Source organism: Lissotriton helveticus, chromosome 4_1 (assembly GCF_964261635.1).
Source record: "Lissotriton helveticus chromosome 4_1, aLisHel1.1, whole genome shotgun sequence".
In the NCBI taxonomy this organism is placed as follows: Eukaryota; Metazoa; Chordata; class Amphibia; order Caudata; family Salamandridae; genus Lissotriton; species Lissotriton helveticus.
The window spans coordinates 1,684,510,612-1,684,528,540 of NC_136063.1; the positions used below are offsets into that span (position 1 = coordinate 1,684,510,612).

The 17,929-nt window shown below is 47.3% G+C and overlaps 1 protein-coding gene across 2 annotated transcripts in view; it reads left to right on the forward strand.

Annotated features, from left to right (window-relative positions):
• Nucleotides 1–17,929, forward strand: part of AIFM1 (apoptosis inducing factor mitochondria associated 1) — a 216,433-nt gene that overhangs the window by 39,348 nt on the left and 159,156 nt on the right. For both annotated transcript variants that reach the window (XM_078688364.1, XM_078688363.1), the window contains exon 3: nt 9,732–9,831. In XM_078688364.1, coding sequence (XP_078544490.1) covers nt 9,732–9,831 — 100 coding nt within the window. The remainder of the gene's footprint in view (nt 1–9,731; nt 9,832–17,929) is intronic.

Genomic DNA, 17,929 nt, shown 5'->3' on the forward strand with positions numbered 1-17,929 from the left:
GTTTTACAATGTTCTTATGGGCGGGCACAATGGTATTTGGTGAGCTAAACAGGGAACCATGTCCAACACTAATTAGACTATTCTTGACCGCATTTAGCCAAGGTATAAGGTTGGATCGTTCATGAGATAAACAGTCTAAAATTATGCTACGGGTCAAGGAAGCTGCTGGGTTTGTCCAGGTTTTTAACCAGAAAAGCGTAGGCCTTGACTTTATGAAATCAGCTATGTACGACAGCTTAAGTTCTTGGTGGCAAATTAAAATAGGCGTGCAAGAAATACCACCCAATACCTTCCTGCAAAATCTGTTTTCCTCTAGCTGCAGAGGCAAGCTATTACAATATCCCCACACTTCGGATCCGTATGTCCCAGTTGGCAGACATTGGGTACGATAAATATTTATCAATGGGGTAATCACATCTGCCACTCTCGGTTGGCGAAGAGATAGAATTGAATTAATTGATTTGCCAATCTTATTTCTTGCGAGGGCAGTGTGATGCTGCCACGAGCCAGTATTAGAGAATAATAACCCTAAATAGGGGAAGGTACTTGTACATTTTAGTTCATTTTCGCCACTTTTGATTGAAAGGATATTATATCTTTTTAAACCACAATTCATGATAAATGATTTTTTAAAATTGGTATTTAACCCTAAATCAGACATAAAAACAACAAACCCTGTAATTAATGAGCGCAACGCATTTGGGGTACGCCCCATCAATACAGCGTCATCCGCGTAAAGTAAGGTAGTGATAGGGGAACCATTAATAATTGGGACATCCTTAGTGTTCTTACTCAGAGCAGGGCTCAGCCCATTAATATATAAAATAAAAAGTAAAGGGGCGAGTACACAGCCCTGCCGGACTCCTCTTTGGATGGAAATGTCACCAGATAATTCACCTTCGTTGTTAATGCGTACTTTTGCCTTGAGATCCCTGTGTAAATATGAAAGGAAATGTACTAAAGAATCGTCTAAACCATATTCCAGCAATTGTGACCATAACCTAGAGCGGTTAACAAAATCAAAAGCGGAACTCAGATCCATGAAACCTAAATAAAGTGGGGACTTTTTAACGATAATATATTTGGCCATGATTAGGTTCAAGTTGAGACACTGCTCAACAGTGCCCACATGGCTTCTAAACCCCAATTGGCTGCAGTGTAACACATTATTATCTTCGGCCCAATCCCTTATTCTCTTAAATAATACCCTACCAAGGACTTTTAATGTATTGTCGATCAGCGAAATCGGTCGGTAACAGGCCGGATCGGCCCTGTCACCTTTCTTGAATATTGGTACGATGACGCTGTTCGACCAAGTTTCGGGGATGGAGCTATCGGTCAAATGATTAAATAAGTTACATAATAAGGGAGCCCAAAAGTTAATTTCCGATTTGATCTGGTCGATAGAAAGACCATCAGGGCCAGGGGCCTTATTACTAGCACTGTCAGAGATTGCATCCTCCACCTCAGATATTGAGAAGTTCAGTTGATCATTATTGTTTATAGGGAAGATAGAATCTATGCTAGGGGCAGCTATGTTGTAGATTTTAGAGAAGTGCTCTACCCAGTCCTCTCCATTGATGTTACAGTTAATTGGTTGGATGTTAGAACCAAAAGACCTGAGTGATTTGACTTCTTTCCAGAACCCCGCGGTGTCTTTTAGAGAGACATTCCGTATTAGTAACTCCCAATGGTTAACCACTAAAGCCTCTGTTCTTGTCCGTAGGGCGAGTTTATATTTAGTTCTTAGTTCTCTCACTAGGTTAAAATCCCTAGGATTTAGTTGTAAGGCCGCCCTCAGTTCTTATTCACTTTGGTCTATAGGGACGATTGTCTGGTTTTAGGAAATAATTAGTGTGACTCACCAGTCACTAAGGGTTTGTTTGTTTCAATTGCAGATGTGTAGCTGGTTTGATCAGGCACACACGGGAACTCCCTTGGTTCTTGAGAGATTTTCTTTTAACTGGCTGGCAAATTACATAGGTGGATCAGTCCGTTCTCAGTGGGGACTGGCGTTTCTGCTCACTTATGCTGGGTTGCAGTCACCAATGTGGCATGGCACTTGGGAGAGAACACTGTTTTGTGATAGAGTGGACAGATGATTCAGGAGTGGGTGAACACAATGCTCTGTGATGCAGCACTAGTCTCTCCCTGTAATTGCACCATTGCACAGGTGATTTCTGTTTCTCCATTTGTTAGGCAGGACAGCTTGCATTCTTTTCTGGTGTTGCCGGTCTTCACATTGAATACCCTCACAACATTACAGCGTGAGCTTTACCTGGTGACCGTCCTGTTTACCACAGACGCGGTCGCTCCTCCACGCTGCTCCCCGACCTGCCTCACCTCACAGCCTGGTATCGTTGCACTCCTCCGCTGCTTGAACATATCGCTACTATCTACTTAACTCGCATTGCAGGACCGCCTTAATTGAATACATCGCTGTTATTCACTCACTTAACTCGCATTGCAGGATCGTTGTAATTGATTACATCGCTGTTATTTACTCATTTAACTCGCATTGCAGGATCGTTTTTAATCTCTGTGCCATATAGCGCTGAACCACCTCGCCTGCTAATTAGCTGCTTGTGTCATTGTACCGTCGCTGTGTTGCCTTGACTGCCATTTCATTTAGTGTTTTCTGCACATTTTGCATTACTTTGGCTGCGTGCTCCGTCTTGCGCTGCCGGCCATTTTGTTGATATTGTTGTTGTGTCGCCCTGCCCGAGTCTCCACCCCGCTCCCGCCTTCCCAGCTGACCCTCCCTCGCCCCTTCCCTTCCACTATCCACATATGACCGATGCAAATGCGCGCAGCGTTCACGCGCAGCGGTCGCGCCGAAGTTGCGCCAAAGGACCGTCCGCGCCTGGACCGCGCCATGCGCCTGTCCCCCTGGTACCCGCCGCACCCAACCCTCCAGATTCACATATGATGCCGCTACTCTCCTCGCCCTCAACCCCGGACGTACACCATTATGCTGCGAAGCTACTCCAGGACGTACTCACGGCCCATTCGCCTGCCTCTCCTGCAAGTTCAACTGCTTCAGGACCTTCACTAAACCCACTTCCTCCACACACAGCTCCGACCCTAACCACCTGAAGTGCATCCTGCTTAACACCCGCTCGGTCCACAGACACGCTACTGAACTCTGGGACCTACTCGATTCTGCATCACCGGACATCGCCTTCCTCACAGAAACATGGATGAACACCTCATCTGCACCCGACATCGCCATACCCGTACCGGACGCTTACAAGATTACCCACAAAGACCGCATCAACCAAACTGGAGGAGGCATCGCCATCATCCACAGGAACACCATCAAAGTCACGACCAACTCCGACGATAATCTTGCAACCGCCGAACATCTCCACTTCCAGATCCACACCGACCCCAGGACCACACTTGGAGGCACCCTCATCTACAGGCCTCCAGGTACCCGCACTCAATTCAGCGATAACATCACAGACTTCGTCAGCCCACATGCCCTCGCCTCCGAGAACTACATTCTTTTAGGAGACTTCAACTACCACATGGAAAACAAACACGACAGCAACACCACCACCCTTCTGGACAACCTGGCCAACCTCGGACTCAAACAAATTGTTGACACCCCCACCCACACAGCTGGACACACGCTCGACCCTATCTTCACCTCCAGCAAGCACATCTCCTTCGTTCGCACCACAGCTCTCCACTGGACGGATCACAGCTGTGTTCACTTCAGCTACAAAACCACCCTGACCCACAACCGTCCACAACCTATTCCTCGGAGAAACTGGAACAAAATCACCTCCGACCAACTCCTCTCATCACTCAACCAAAACCCTCCCACCCTCTCAATGGACCCAAACCAAGCGGCCACTAATCTCAGGCAATGGATTACCCACAGTGCTGACAAATTAGCACCCCTGAAAAAGCACCAGATGAAATCAACCAGCAAAAAGGCTCCCTGGTTCAATGATGAACTTAAAAAATCCAAGAAGCTATGCCGCACCCTAGAGAAGATATGGAGAAAAAACCCAACCTCCGACAACATGGCCTCCCTCAAGACAGCCACCCGCAAACACCACCAACTGATCCGATCCGCTAAGAAATCAGCATTCAAGGATCGTCTCGACAACAACTCCCACAACAGCAAGGAACTCTTCAACATCGTCAAAGAATTCACCAACCTCACCGCAGCATCAAACGACATCACTCCCTCCCAAGACCTCTGCGATGCGTTATCCTCCTTCTTCTACAACAAAATTGCCGACATCCACAACAGCTTCGAGAATACTCCCAGCGATCAACCCTCTCCACCCCCCTCAGATCCTACTCCGCCAACTAACAACCTCAGCGCCTGGAACCCAATCACCACTGAAGACACCATTCGCCTTATGAACTCAATCCACTCTGGCTCGCCTACCTACCCCTGCCCCCACCACATCTTCAACAAAGCCGACTCCATCATCGCTCCCCATCTCCGTGATGTCATCAACTGCTCGTTCAACTCTGCCACCTTTCCAGAAAGCTGGAAACACGCCGAACTCCGTGCCCTTCTGAAGAAACCCACAGCAGACCCCTCTGAACTTAAAAACTACCGACCCATATCCCTCCTCCCATTCCTGGCTAAATTCATCGAGAAAGCCGTCAACAGCCAGCTCGCCGCCTTCCTCAAATCCAACAACTCCCTTGATCCATCACAATCCGGGTTTCGAGCCAAACACAGCACCGAAACCGCCCTCATTGCAGCAACCGATGACATCCGAACACTCCTGGACAACGGAGAAACAGTGGCCCTCATCCTACTCGACCTATCCGCCGCTTTCGACACAGTCTGCCACAGCACCCTTATACATCGCCTCAACAACATCGGCATACAAGGAAAAGCCTTGGACTGGATCATCTCATTCCTCGCTGGGAGAACTCAGAGTCCGACTTTCCCCATTCTGCTCAGAGGCCACTGAAGTCATCTGTGGCGTACCTCAAGGATCCTCACTCAGCCCCACCCGCTTCAACGTCTACATGAGTCCTCTCGCCTCCATCGCGCGTCAACACAACCTCAACATCATCTCTTACGCCGACGACACCCAGTTAATCCTTTCCCTCACCAAAGACCCCAACACCGCCAAAACCAATCTTCACGAAGGCATGAAAGAAGTAGCCGAATGGATGAAACTTAGCCGCCTAAAACTCAACTCAGACAAAACGGAGGTGCTCATCCTAGGATCCTCCCCCTCAGCTTGGGACGACTCTTGGTGGCCTTCCGCTCTGGGCACAGCACCCACACCCACAGACCATGCACGTAACCTTGGCTTCATCCTGGACTCCTCTCTCTCGATGTCCAGACAGGTCAACGCAGTCTCGTCCTCCTGCTTCAACGTACTTCGCATTCTCAAAAAGATCTTCCGCTGGATCCCCCTCGAGACAAGAAAGACTGTCACCCACGCACTGGTCACAAGTCGACTGGATTATGGCAACACACTATACGCCGGAATCGCAGCAAAATTACAGAAAAAGCTCCACCGCATCCAAAACGCGTCAGCGAGACTCATATTAGACATCCCTCACCAAGATCACATCACCGAACATCTGAAAGACCTCCACTCGCTTCCCGTCAACAAAAGAATTACATTCCGCCTTCTCACCCACGCTCACAAGGCCCTCTACAATCTAGGACCCGAATGCCTCAACACTCGACTGTCCTTCTACAAACCCACCCGCCAACTAAGATCGTCCAATCAAGCCCTCGCCGCAGTCCCGCGCATCCGGAAATCCACCATGGGTGGCAGATCCTTCTCCTTCCTGGCTGCCAAGACCTGGAACTCACTCCCCACCCACATCCGCCTCACTCAGAACCACATCTCCTTCGGAAAAATACTTAAAACCTGGCTATTCGACAAATAACGAACCCTTCCCTAGCGCCTTGGGACCCTCCGGGTGAGTAGTGCGCTATACAAATGGCCGAACTTGAACTTAGAGGCTTATTTCTGAATTTGGGCGCAGTCTCTATCCAAAAGGGAGGCTCTCTCATCTCTACTTCAGGGTGCATAAACAAGTCCTTTTTTCATTGATACTGGGCTATAATCTCCTGCTCTCCTGTGGGAAATAGCAAGACAAATCTTCTGCCTCTGTATCTTTCCTTCCTCTGCACAAGTCTGCAAAGCTTCTTCCTAATAAAAGTTAAACACTAGATAAGCCAAAGTGTTCAACTTCAGTTGGCCACCAACCAATTGACTGCTCAGATACAAAGTTGCCCCCCTGACTTTGGGGGAGACCATCATATCAAAGTGCATTGTCCTATCTGGTAGGCTTCATCTCACCAGAGTCTAGTGGAATTGACATTATTTAGTGCCTATTGGGTTACAGATTTCCTCCGGCCAATCAGATGCCGTTGCTGGGCACTTGCATTTCTTCTTTAAAAAACTAAAAAAAAAAACTATGTGCAGGCAGACAGCTCGGCTAGTCGTTTAAAGTGTGCAGTAGGTTTTCCATCACCTTGGCTGTAGTGAAAGGCTAACCTGCTAAAACTGGCCTGGTTGTAGTTCATTGTACACAAAGGATTCTTCCTGCTTCCTCAAAGGATGGTAATTTAATCTAAGAGACTTGCGCTTGGCTTTACAATGAACAAATTACTCAGGGTTTTTTACCCTAAATAACCTATGCTAGGTGTCACTTGCTTCCCCATAAAGTTCATCAAGAGGAGTAAATGGGCTACCTCCTTGGTGACCAGCCTAGTCCTCTCCTACATTTTGCAAGGTTTTATGCATGCTCTCAAGTCACTGGTGAGATGGCCATTTTACCTTTTTCATTCACAGCTTATGGTCGCCACGGACATATTGGAATACGGTTGGGGTGGCTTCTTGCTAGAAACGTTCCTTCAGTCCGTGGTGAGAGATACCCAATTCATCTCTTTACATAGATGCATTGGAACTAAAGATGATCTTTCTTGCACTACAATCCTTTTTCTTTCTTTTTTTTTTCTTTCTTTCTAGTGGTGAGAACCAAAATGTTGATCGCCATGAACAAGCATATGGCTCTGTTCTAATTAACAAAATGCATCATGTTTGTGTTAGCCTTCCACATTGCAGGTATTGACAACATTAACGTGAATAGCCTGATTGGGTATCTCCCCTCAGCCCCATGAGTGGAAGATTCCCCAAAAAGCCCTCAACCCCCTTCTTTGTGGTCAAGGATGGGGTCGTCCAACCATTGATTCTTCTTCTCATGTATCACCACTGTATGACTAGTTGTCATTCTGGATGGGTAAGGGGCCGGGGTGCTGTAGGCACTGCATAATGTTGGGGCATTTATATATCGCTTTCCTCAGAACAATGTGACCTTTAAGAGTCCAGTGAAAGATAAGAGACCATCCAAGTTGTTCAGTCATCGTAGTGTCTACTGCTTGCTCTTGGCACGTCTCAGACCTGCTTCGCTACTCCAGAGGGACTGCATCAACCGCTCTCAGATGAGATATTGTCAGTCATGGAAGGAGAGGCGTATCATTGGTCAACTTTAGTTGAAATATCCTTTGCACTTCTGGGCCTCTTGCAGACAACCTGGATATATTGGTGGCTACTAGGAAGTACTTCATCACACTTCATGCACAAGCATATGGCTGATATTCTGCCATTCGTCATTGGCGACTAACCTGAGTACATGTGCTTACTTTATGGATGAAGTTATAGCTCTCCTGGGTATCCTGGTTGAAAGTAGGGTGCAAATAGATTCCTTCAAGACTGACCTGACTGTCATTCAGGCCTATTAAAAGATGTCTCAGGAGTCCTGTAGGACCATGTCATCAAAAGACATCTGATCAGGTAGAGTCCTCTGTTTCCTCTGAACAGTTGCTCCATGGACTCATGAGATCTAAGCCTGTCCCCACCATTGATGGATACTTAACCTGAGCAGGTGGGCATAAGTCACCTGTAGCTTCTATCAGTATTACTTCTTGATAACTATATCATTGGTCAGCCACTTAAGTGAATGGATATCCGTTTGAGCCGCAGTAGGTATTCTACTGGATTATGTTCATCCTGTGGAGCCACTCCCCCCACCCCCCTTCCCCTCCCCCTCCCTCGTTTTAAAGGTTGTCCGAATTTCATTTGAATGAGGAGGTTGTACTTGCAACATTCTTCCTTGCCTGCATGCCTTGGTGTCCAAATTGACTCTTCACAACCTCGTCAGGCATGTTGTGTGTTTTCACCTTGATCGAACTAAGGTTCTGGGTTATACACACCAACTGTTTGTGAATTTTGTCAGCATTGATGTCAGCTGAACAGGTGCCAGTGTCAAATCTTCTAGTTGCATACCATCAGTACCACTAATATCTACTATCTGCATTGTATTCTAAGATTATTCTGGAAATTCTGCAGCGCTTTAAGTTTCTGCTATTGCTTGTGTGACGAGCTTATCCATTTCAGATTTTTATTTATGTTCTGGCGTTTGTAAGCCTGCATTGATAAAGTAATCTGCTGGATTACAAATGCAGAAGGTTAAGAAGTCTTGGACTGGATAAGCTACTCATACATGGGATTGGGAAACCTTGGAGCTCTGGTTAGGCATAATCTATTTGCCTAAACTATCAGTGCTTCCTTCTCTACCTTCTTTTCTTATGTTCAGTTGCTTTGCAATCTAGTTGCAAAGTTGAGAATGGGAGAATCGGGACGTAAGAGTTACCTTTCTGATGCCTTTGTTACTGTTCGTTCATAGCCCGTTCATAGCCCTTTCACTAATCCCAACTCCCTCCTGCTGATCGCACAGCCTGTGGCCACAACACCAATAGACATTACTCCTTTTTCTAGACAAGACTGGCCAAGGAGCACATGTGCATTCACACAATGCAGGGGGTGCTGCATATTGTGTTTCTGGTTGTGTTTTGCTGGCCCGCAGAAGTTTGAAATAACATTTTAGGTGATAATTGGCAGGAACCTTGGGACTGTAGTAATTGTGTCACCATAAAATTAACTTTATCTTTTTTCCATCCCCGACAGGAGTCTTTCAAAGGTTTTCTGGATTACACCGGGAACCTTGTGCCCATCAATAAAATAATTATCTACACACTAATTCTATGCCATAGGCCTCTTTTCACACTCCACTCTCGTTTTGGTCTTCTTAACAATTAAGTCTACACTGTATAACCCCCTGCCATCTCATGTTAGTCGTTCTTGTTCTAGGCCTCTTTTCACACTCCACTCTCGTTTTGGTCTTCTTAACAATTAAGTCTACACTGTATAACCCCCTGCCATCTCATGTTAGTCGTTCTTGTTGATAGGTTTGAACTGTAGTGAGCATGTAGGTAATGAACTAGAACCAAATGGCTTTATTTGCTCAAAACTACTTTTTTTTTTTTTTTTTTTTAGAAAACATTAACATTTTATGTTTAGGAACGATTGTCTCGGGTTTGCTCTTTGTTTTATGTGCTGTATGTGGATCTACTTTAATTAGCAGGTGCAAGTTTGTATGTGCTACTACTAATTGTTTTTCCAAATAATGAATATCGTATTAAGATGCTTTATTGTTCAGAAAATTGTAGACATCAGTTTGTGAAGGCATTCAGAGTATTTCATATAATGCTTGGCTTATTACATTTTCCTAAAGCATGGGAAAGGTGTGTGCTGTGATTCATGTTGTATAATGTAGGATTATAAAATCTGGCGTGCAAAAGTACATTTGCACAACAGTGCCAGTAGTGGAATTAAGCTAATCCTGCAGTCTTAAAATCATATTTTCTTCTCTGCTGTTGGCAGGTTTTCAAAACCTTGAAAGATGATAAGGTGCGGTACAATGACAGAATATCCACAATTACAACCAAAGCAGAAGACCAGTCGGAAGAATCCAAAGAGCAAGGTACATAAACACTGTCAGGATCTTGTGCAGTTCAGTTATTTTCAGTGGCCATTTTATTCCTGATTGAATAATGGAGTGGATGAAAGTCATATTGTTGACCTCGACCCCATTTAAAACGTTAGCGCCTTTAATCATTCCCGTTAAATAACTGGAGAATGCTGTTCTACTTTCGGCTGATACAGGTATTTATTTATTTAGGTTTTTTTTCTTACCTAAGAAAGATGCCTGATCATCAATCACGTGCTTGTTTAGTACTTACTAATGAATGTAACACGTCTAATTCTAACGTTGTCAGAAAAAAGAAATTCAAGGGAAGGTAATGCATGTTTTAAACATTGTACCAAATCCAAAGATTTTACTATTCATAGAATTATAGAGTAGAAAAGTAGAATTACCGAATATCCTTTTAACTAGCGGAATTGTGTTTCTGTTGTTCTTTTCACAAGCGGTTCCTCCATGTACCCCTTCTTGCATTCACTACAGGTTTCCAATTGTAAAAGTTACGTTTTTAAATGTATACTTACATTTTAAAGTGTCTTTTCATATAAAATATTGACTGAGGATCATTTTTTAACCAGACAGAGCTACGCTAAATAGTTTAGCAAAATATTTGTAACGAGATTCATTTAAAAACGTACGCCAAAAGTTGGCAATGAGGATCATTTTTGATACATTAGCAGCAGATATCAGTCGATAATGTTGAAAAGCACAATTATGTGCCATTTGTGACTTGGCACATATCTCAGAAATTATGTCCAGTTGTGATTCCTCCCGCCATCACAGGTGTCATCAGATTCCTACCTGTTTTACATTTGACACACCATTCTGTAGCGTTTCTGGACTTGAAGCTTTTCTCAGAGCTGTAAATAATGCGTACCACTGTTTCCAAATCTATGCTACTCGGTTCACTAATCTTAAGAAGCTGAAAGGCTGAGCTCGCCCTACTGGGATTTGGATTTGTAACCTAAGTTAACCCTATTAGTCAGCAGCTCAGCTCAGCTCACTGAGTTTAGCTCACTAAGCCTCCCAGCGTGTTTTGAAAGCGGGGTGCCCTGCATGCTACTCCGTTTACCACGCTCCAGAAGAGGGAAGGCTGAACATTCCCTGCTGGGATTGGGATTTGTGGCCTTAATTTAACCCTATTAGTCCGCAGCAAAGTTCAGCTCAGTGCGACACCCAACATGTTTTGAAAGCGGGAAGTCCTTCACAAATCGGGTGGAAGGATGGCGGCCCGGACTGCAGAGTGTACTGCTGCAGTTTGGGCATATGAGATTTATCAAACTTGCATGGGAACCCATTGGGACCTGGGGCATTCCCAGTGTTAAATCCCAGTAATGGCGCTGTTTAGTGACTGTCAGTTGTAGAAAGAATCTTGAGGGGAGGGCATGTACAAAATGTACAACCTGCTCCTGGGATAGGACCTAATTCCTAGCACATGCACCCTTAGCAGAGCTGCGTGCTGTCTTCTGAGGATCTGTGAGCAATGTGCCAGATGAGTCCTGAATTTGAGGGGTAAGGGGGGGGGCATGGAGAACACTCTGACATATTCTATCGAGCATTTTTACTGATTTATCGTCCCTATTGATAAATGCAACTTTGAGCCACCTGCCAGGATTTTTTAGCCTCGTCTAGCATGACATGTTGGTATTGTACCTGTAAGAGACCCAGTTGTCTACGTGCCACCTGTCCATCTGCCTCACGACTGCTCGTCCAATGCTGTTATTTGAGTTTTGAGGTCCACCAAGTCACGCGTCTTAAGCAGCTGCAACTCTCTGCAATAACTAATGCCAAGCCCCCTCCCCCCACCCCCTCCTTAATCTGGGTTTCAGGGATTCACACAGTGTCTCAGGTGATAGGAGGTGCAACGCTATTGATGAAGTACGCCCCAATAGAGCGTTCCATGTGACAATGGTATTACGGGTTCTGCAGTGGCTATGGTGATAGGCGCCAATGGCCCACCTTGTGCTGCATAGTGATCGAACAGACCTCTGGCCAAAACCGTAATGTTATTCTCTGTGAGGTTTCGCCTGCGTTTCAAAGAATAATGTCTGCGATTGGTACAGGACCTTCAGCTTCGCCAGTTATAAGAGCATGTAATGAATATCGAGTTCCCTGAGATGCTGCTTAGCCACTTGAAATGACTGCCATCCTAGTATAATCCGGAAAGATTGTGATGATCTGTGATTAGTGCACAATAATATCTTGAAGCTTGGCGAATTTGAGTATACCGTCTGTATACATATAAAATAAGGAGTTTTGCAATCACTGGTCTGAGCTGTGGGCAGGGGGGGGTGCTGCCCCAGTGCCCTGTGATCCTGCTCAATGACAAACCGAAATGAGGGAGCCTCTGGGGGACATCAATGTGGGGGCCATTGATCCTGAAAACGTTCCATCGAAGGACCCTCGCACCTCTCTGGGAAGTCAACACATCGAAGGTTGCAGCGGCAGGCTCTACCTTCTGTGTAGGCTCTGATCCCTGCCCAGACAGGCCCGACTTGTCACAAGCCTCATCTTCCAATGGTAGCCCTCGCCGCCCGGCTGTGGGCTGCAATGTCCTCAATCCCACCCCAACAGGGGAGGCTGCTCAAAACTCTTCCAGGTGCTCACACAGCTGTTTAGTGACCACACAGAGCAGTTTTAGATTGTGGCCATTTAATTTACCCGAAGACACAGATTACCTATATGACCTGGTATCCACTCCTACTAACTGCTGTCTGAGGTGCTTTCCGTGCCTGATATGAGGGAGCACCTGATTTGTCCACACAGCCTAAAAACCACAACTTGCTTCAAGATGACTTTTGTACTGATTTCAGGCCCTGCCCTGGGGTATCCGCTTGGAATGCCACCTAGAGAAATTGCAAAGTAGCCCCATGACCTAAACTGGCACAGTCCATGAACTAATTTCCAGGCCTAGAGCAGCCACTAATGTGTCGTGATACTGGACAAAACCACATCATACATGTTTTACAAAGTCACCCTTGGATCTGTTCTGAAGCTGTGGGTAGCTCAGGAAAAGGTGTAGAACATTCATAATCAATCAATCAATTGCCAAGGGAGAATAAGAAATATTCCTGTTGTATTGTCCCTTTTATCCAGAAAATGTACCATCCCTGCAAAGATCTGGAATTTGGTTGAACCTCTTGGGGGTTTGGGCTTCACAGTAGTAGTGAACATAAACTCTTCAATGCTTGTATGCAGTATATAAGATGTAGGTCTTTGTTCTACACATTTGGCCACAAAGATGCGGCTGATACACTGCTGCTTTGATTTGTAGAGTACATCATTCCTTGTTACCTATACATGCTGCTCCGAATTTCCAAGCTAAGCACAATCCCATTCTGCCAGTGCTGATCTAGTTCTCAAAGATAGCCTTTGCACTGTCCTGTAATATTCAACAAGTTGATGTGAGCGCATATGTCTCTGCTCCTTTCAATATTAGTGTCATGCACATGTGCAGAGAAATGATGTGTAAAGCAGTTCTGGCTCATTGTACGTATCTGTATAGTTATTTTGTGTGAAGCCCCCTTTGGTAATCATACACAATTTTGAAGTAGATAATACTGGCCCACTCTATTTCAATGGCATAAAAATGCTCCTTTCCGTTAAGGTACCATTGCAATAACCATAGCTAGATCACCTTCTGCTAAACGGGCATTTTAGCCTCCTGCCCAGGGCTGTATCAGTCATTAAATGCCTACTCAACCTATGTTGCACCACCTTTCACTGTCTGATACACTGTGGATATTATTGAAAGAAATGTCTATCATACTCCACAGTGTACCCCAATAGCATAGAAGGCGTACCTACAGTCACTATGCCATGAATTTGCAGGTGGACAGTGTAACTGGCCCAGGAGAAAATACTCTGTGCTTGCAATTTGACTGAAAACTAATATTGAAACTGTTGGTGGAAGGTTAGTACTTGGAAATTATTTTCCTTCTGATTTTTTTGCAACATTGATGTTTCCATAATGTTCTGGTTCGAGGCATGTGGGCTGCTAAATTCATATCTTTTGCATAGATCGCCGCCTAGTGTTGGGTCCGGATGATCGCACGTTGTTGTCCTGGAAGAGTCTTCGAAGTATCCTGAGATAGGTGGCTCCTCCCCTGGACTACAGTGCGCATGGGCATCGGCTCCATCCCCAGATAGTTTTTTTCCGCCATTGGGTTCGGATGCGGTCTCGACGTCTCTCTGTCGGACCCGAGAAAAAAGTTACTCTTTAAGGCCAAAAGGCCTTCGTTACGTCGGTATTGTTTTGCGTACGGTCTCGAGTTTCTCCCGTCTCTTGGAGTCTGGATCTGCGGAGTCGAATTTACTCTCCGGAAATCGAGGCCTCCTCATCGCAGCAAGACCACGACTTTTCAACATGGACCGGAGCCCCTTTAAATACTGTCCCGTCTGTGGGTCCAAGTACCCACATATCGACGTACACCCGGTCTGTAATAAATGTCTCTCGCCCGACCATAACGAGGAGAACTGCATGGCCTGCTCCAAGTTCAGGTCAAAGCAGACGCTCAAGCTTCGGCGCGCAGTGCGCCTTGAGGCCCAGCGAGCGGCCCCAGCCCCCGACAACATCTTCGACGACCAGGAAGAGGAGAGCCTACGCCATCCTCTTCAGATCTCACCGCCCGCGTCGGAGGTCGGAGCCGATCATCCCGAAGAGAGCGACGGGGTCTTGGACCAAGACCTTGAATACATCGACGAGGTAGGGGACGACGAAGAAGTTTATGGGGCCGCGGAAGACAGCTCAGGGGATGAGCTATGCCCCGAAAGTTACACAGATCAGGCTCAGGTCACGGGTTCGCCACTCGGCCTTACCCAAGACCCTGCACCGCAAGCCACGGCCCCGCCTTCAGGCCCGGCCACGGACATATCTGCGGCGGCTACGAAGCCCATATCGAAACCGAAACCGAAACCTTCGGTATCCACAGCACCTAAAATGGCCGTCGCAAAATCGAAACCGAAACTGCCGGATTCGAGTGCACCTAAGATGGCGGACGTTCCATCCAAAACGCAAAAGCCTACTGCATCATCGGCTCCGTTGACCTCCGGCCCACAGAAGTCGAGGAAGACTGTCGACTCGACAGCGCCGAAGTCATCGGTGGGGGACGCCACCTCTAAGAAGGTCATCCGTCAGGGGTCGACCGGGTCGGCACCAACGAAGTCCACTAAAGTCGTTGACAAACATCCGGTGCCGACAGGGGCACCGTTGGAGGAGTCTGCGAAGTCCCTCGCATCCAAGAGCGGAGGTTCTACTTATAAGTCCAAGGACTCCGTGTCTAAGGCGGCATCGACGTCTAAGCCTCCTAAGGAACCACAGAACGTCGGAGGCCAAGGACCATCGGCGACCGCCTCGTCGGCGCCAAGTGCCTTAGTGAGTGGCGCATCTCACATTGCAGGTTCACTGCAGAGAATTCGTGAGAAGGCCTTGGCGCCGTCGGCTCCCGCGCCGGCGCCACCGAAGCCGATGGACGTCCCTAAGAAGCCTGCTGCCAAGCTTCTATACATTCTGCCACCAAAGGAGACTCCCAAAGCCTTTGCACCAAAGCCGGCACCGAAGACATCAGAATCTTCATCGTCAGGTGTGATTTTGGGTCGACAACACGACTCGGGGGACGAATCTGAGCGTTACATCGACGCGGACACGGGCAAGTTGACCCTTTATAAGCGGAAAATCACTTCCCAACCAGTGGATTCCTATGTTATTCCACTTAAGAAGAAAAGGCTTGCACAGGACATTCCTAGCCTAGTTGAACCTCTCCTGCCTCCGCCTAGGAGGAGTCCAACACCTTCCCCTGACCACTCTGGGGGAGAGGAAGGGGACCAAGATGACCAGTTCAATTTCCCCATCAATGACCCTGATGCACAACAGGATGCATATGATGACACAGGTGACCAGGGACACCAGCAGTTGGGGCAGGACCCACAGTTTTTCAGTGCATGTGCATCACCAACAGAGGATGCTGCAGGATTTCATGCACTTATCGAACGGGCAGCTGCTAATCATGACGTCGACATGCATGCTGACCCAGTGGAGGAGGATTTTCTATTTGACACTTTTTCTGTATCGGAAAGAACAGTAAAAACACTTCCTATGCTCAAGGGTGTCCTTAAACATGACTGCGGAAATCTTTAAGGAGCCAACTAGAGCGAGAGTGGTCAACCCACGCATAGAGAAGAAATACAGGCCAGCACCTGCAGACCCAGCATATATTCGGGGGCAGTTGCCTCTTGACTCTCTTGTGGTCGCCAATGCCCGCAAACGTGCGAACTCACAGACGACGGGTGAAGCTCCTCCCCCAGACAAGGAGTCTAAAGTGCTTGAGGCAGGGGGCAAAAGAGTAGCTGCGCAAGCTGCCAATTTCTGGCGCATAGCCAACACACAGGCGCTATTGGCACGTTACGACAGGGCGCATTACGACACCCTAGAGCAACTTGTTCAACACCTGCCTACGCAGTTTCAGGAGGGTACTAAACTGCTCATAGAAGAGGGAAAACTCATCTCCAACGCAGCAATAAAGTGTGCACTTGATGCAGCAGACACAGCAGCTAGGGCAGTTAACACTAGCGTTATGCTAAGGCGACAAGCGTGGCTACGCATATCAGGGTTTAAACCAGACATTCAAACAACCATACTGAACCAGCCCGTCAATCCTGATAGATTGTTTGGTCCTGATGTTAACACCACCCTCGAAAAAATTAAAAAAGACAACGAAACAGCGAAGTCTATTGGGGCCCTTCAGTCACAACAGTTCCGGGGAAACACTTTTCGTCGCTCAGGTGCACGTGGTGTTACCCGAGGACAGATGGGTCAACACAGTTCACTAAAGGTGGAGCACAGTCCTCGTACCCCAAGCAGAATAAGGGGGGTTATCGAGGAAACAGCACCAGGGGACGTGGCAGAGGCAACAACAACAACCGTTCCTCTGCCCCAAACAAACAGTGACTCTCTGTCACTGCCCCCCGACCATTTAACACCTGTCGGGGGGAGACTCCAGCAGTTCCTGCCAGTCTGGACAAACATCACCACAGACAGGTGGGTGCGGCAACTTATCCAGTACGGTTATTGTCTAGAGTTAACGTCCACTCCACCCAACATTCCACCAAGGCAACGTCCTATGTCCGCAGAGCACTTGCACTTATTGCAGCAAGAAGTAGTGGTGATGCTGCAGAAAGGCGCAATCGAGCTCGTGCCGGTGGAAGAGGAAGGCACAGGAGTCTATTCCCTGTACTTCCTTATTCCAAAGAAGGACGGATCCCTCAGACCCATTCTAGATCTGCGCCCCCTCAACCTGTATATTCTGTCAGAACGTTTCCATATGCTTACACTGCAACAGATTCTTCCCTTGCTGAAACAAGGGGACTTCCTAGCAACCTTAGACCTCAAGGATGCTTATTTCCACATACCACTACACCCGTCCCACAGAAAGTATCTCAGGTTCATCATCCAAGGCAGGCATTATCAGTTCAAAGTCCTACCCTTCGGAGTGACCACCGCCCCCAGAGTGTTAACCAAGTGTCTGGCGACGGTAGCGGCGCATCTCAGGAGGCAGAACATACATGTCTACCCCTACCTGGACGACTGGCTCGTTCAAGCGAAGTCGGAACACCAGTGCGCCGCGGACATGTCGACCACCATTCACCTCCTTCACAGCCTAGGCTTCTCGCTGAACTACCCAAAATCGCACCTTCAACCAGCACATGTGCGGCAGTTTCTGGGTGCAACAATCAATACCCTGACTGCTATGGCTCAGCCAAACAAGGTCAGGATAGACAGCATCCAGTCTCTGATCCAAAAGTTCAGACCGCAACACTCCCTTCCAGCGAGAGTGTTCATGCAGTTGGTAGGCATGATGGCCTCCTGCATCTTCATAGTCCCTCACGCAAGGTTGCACATGCGTCCGCTCCAAGAATGTTTAGCAAATCAGTGGACACAGGCTCGGGGACAACTGACAGACCTAGTGTTGGTTACCGGTCGGGCATACAACTCTCTGCATTGGTGGAATCCACACAACCTTTGCAAGGGCCGACCGTTCCAGGAGCCAGTGCCACAGATTATCTTGACAACGGACGCATCTCTCCACGGATGGGGAGCTCA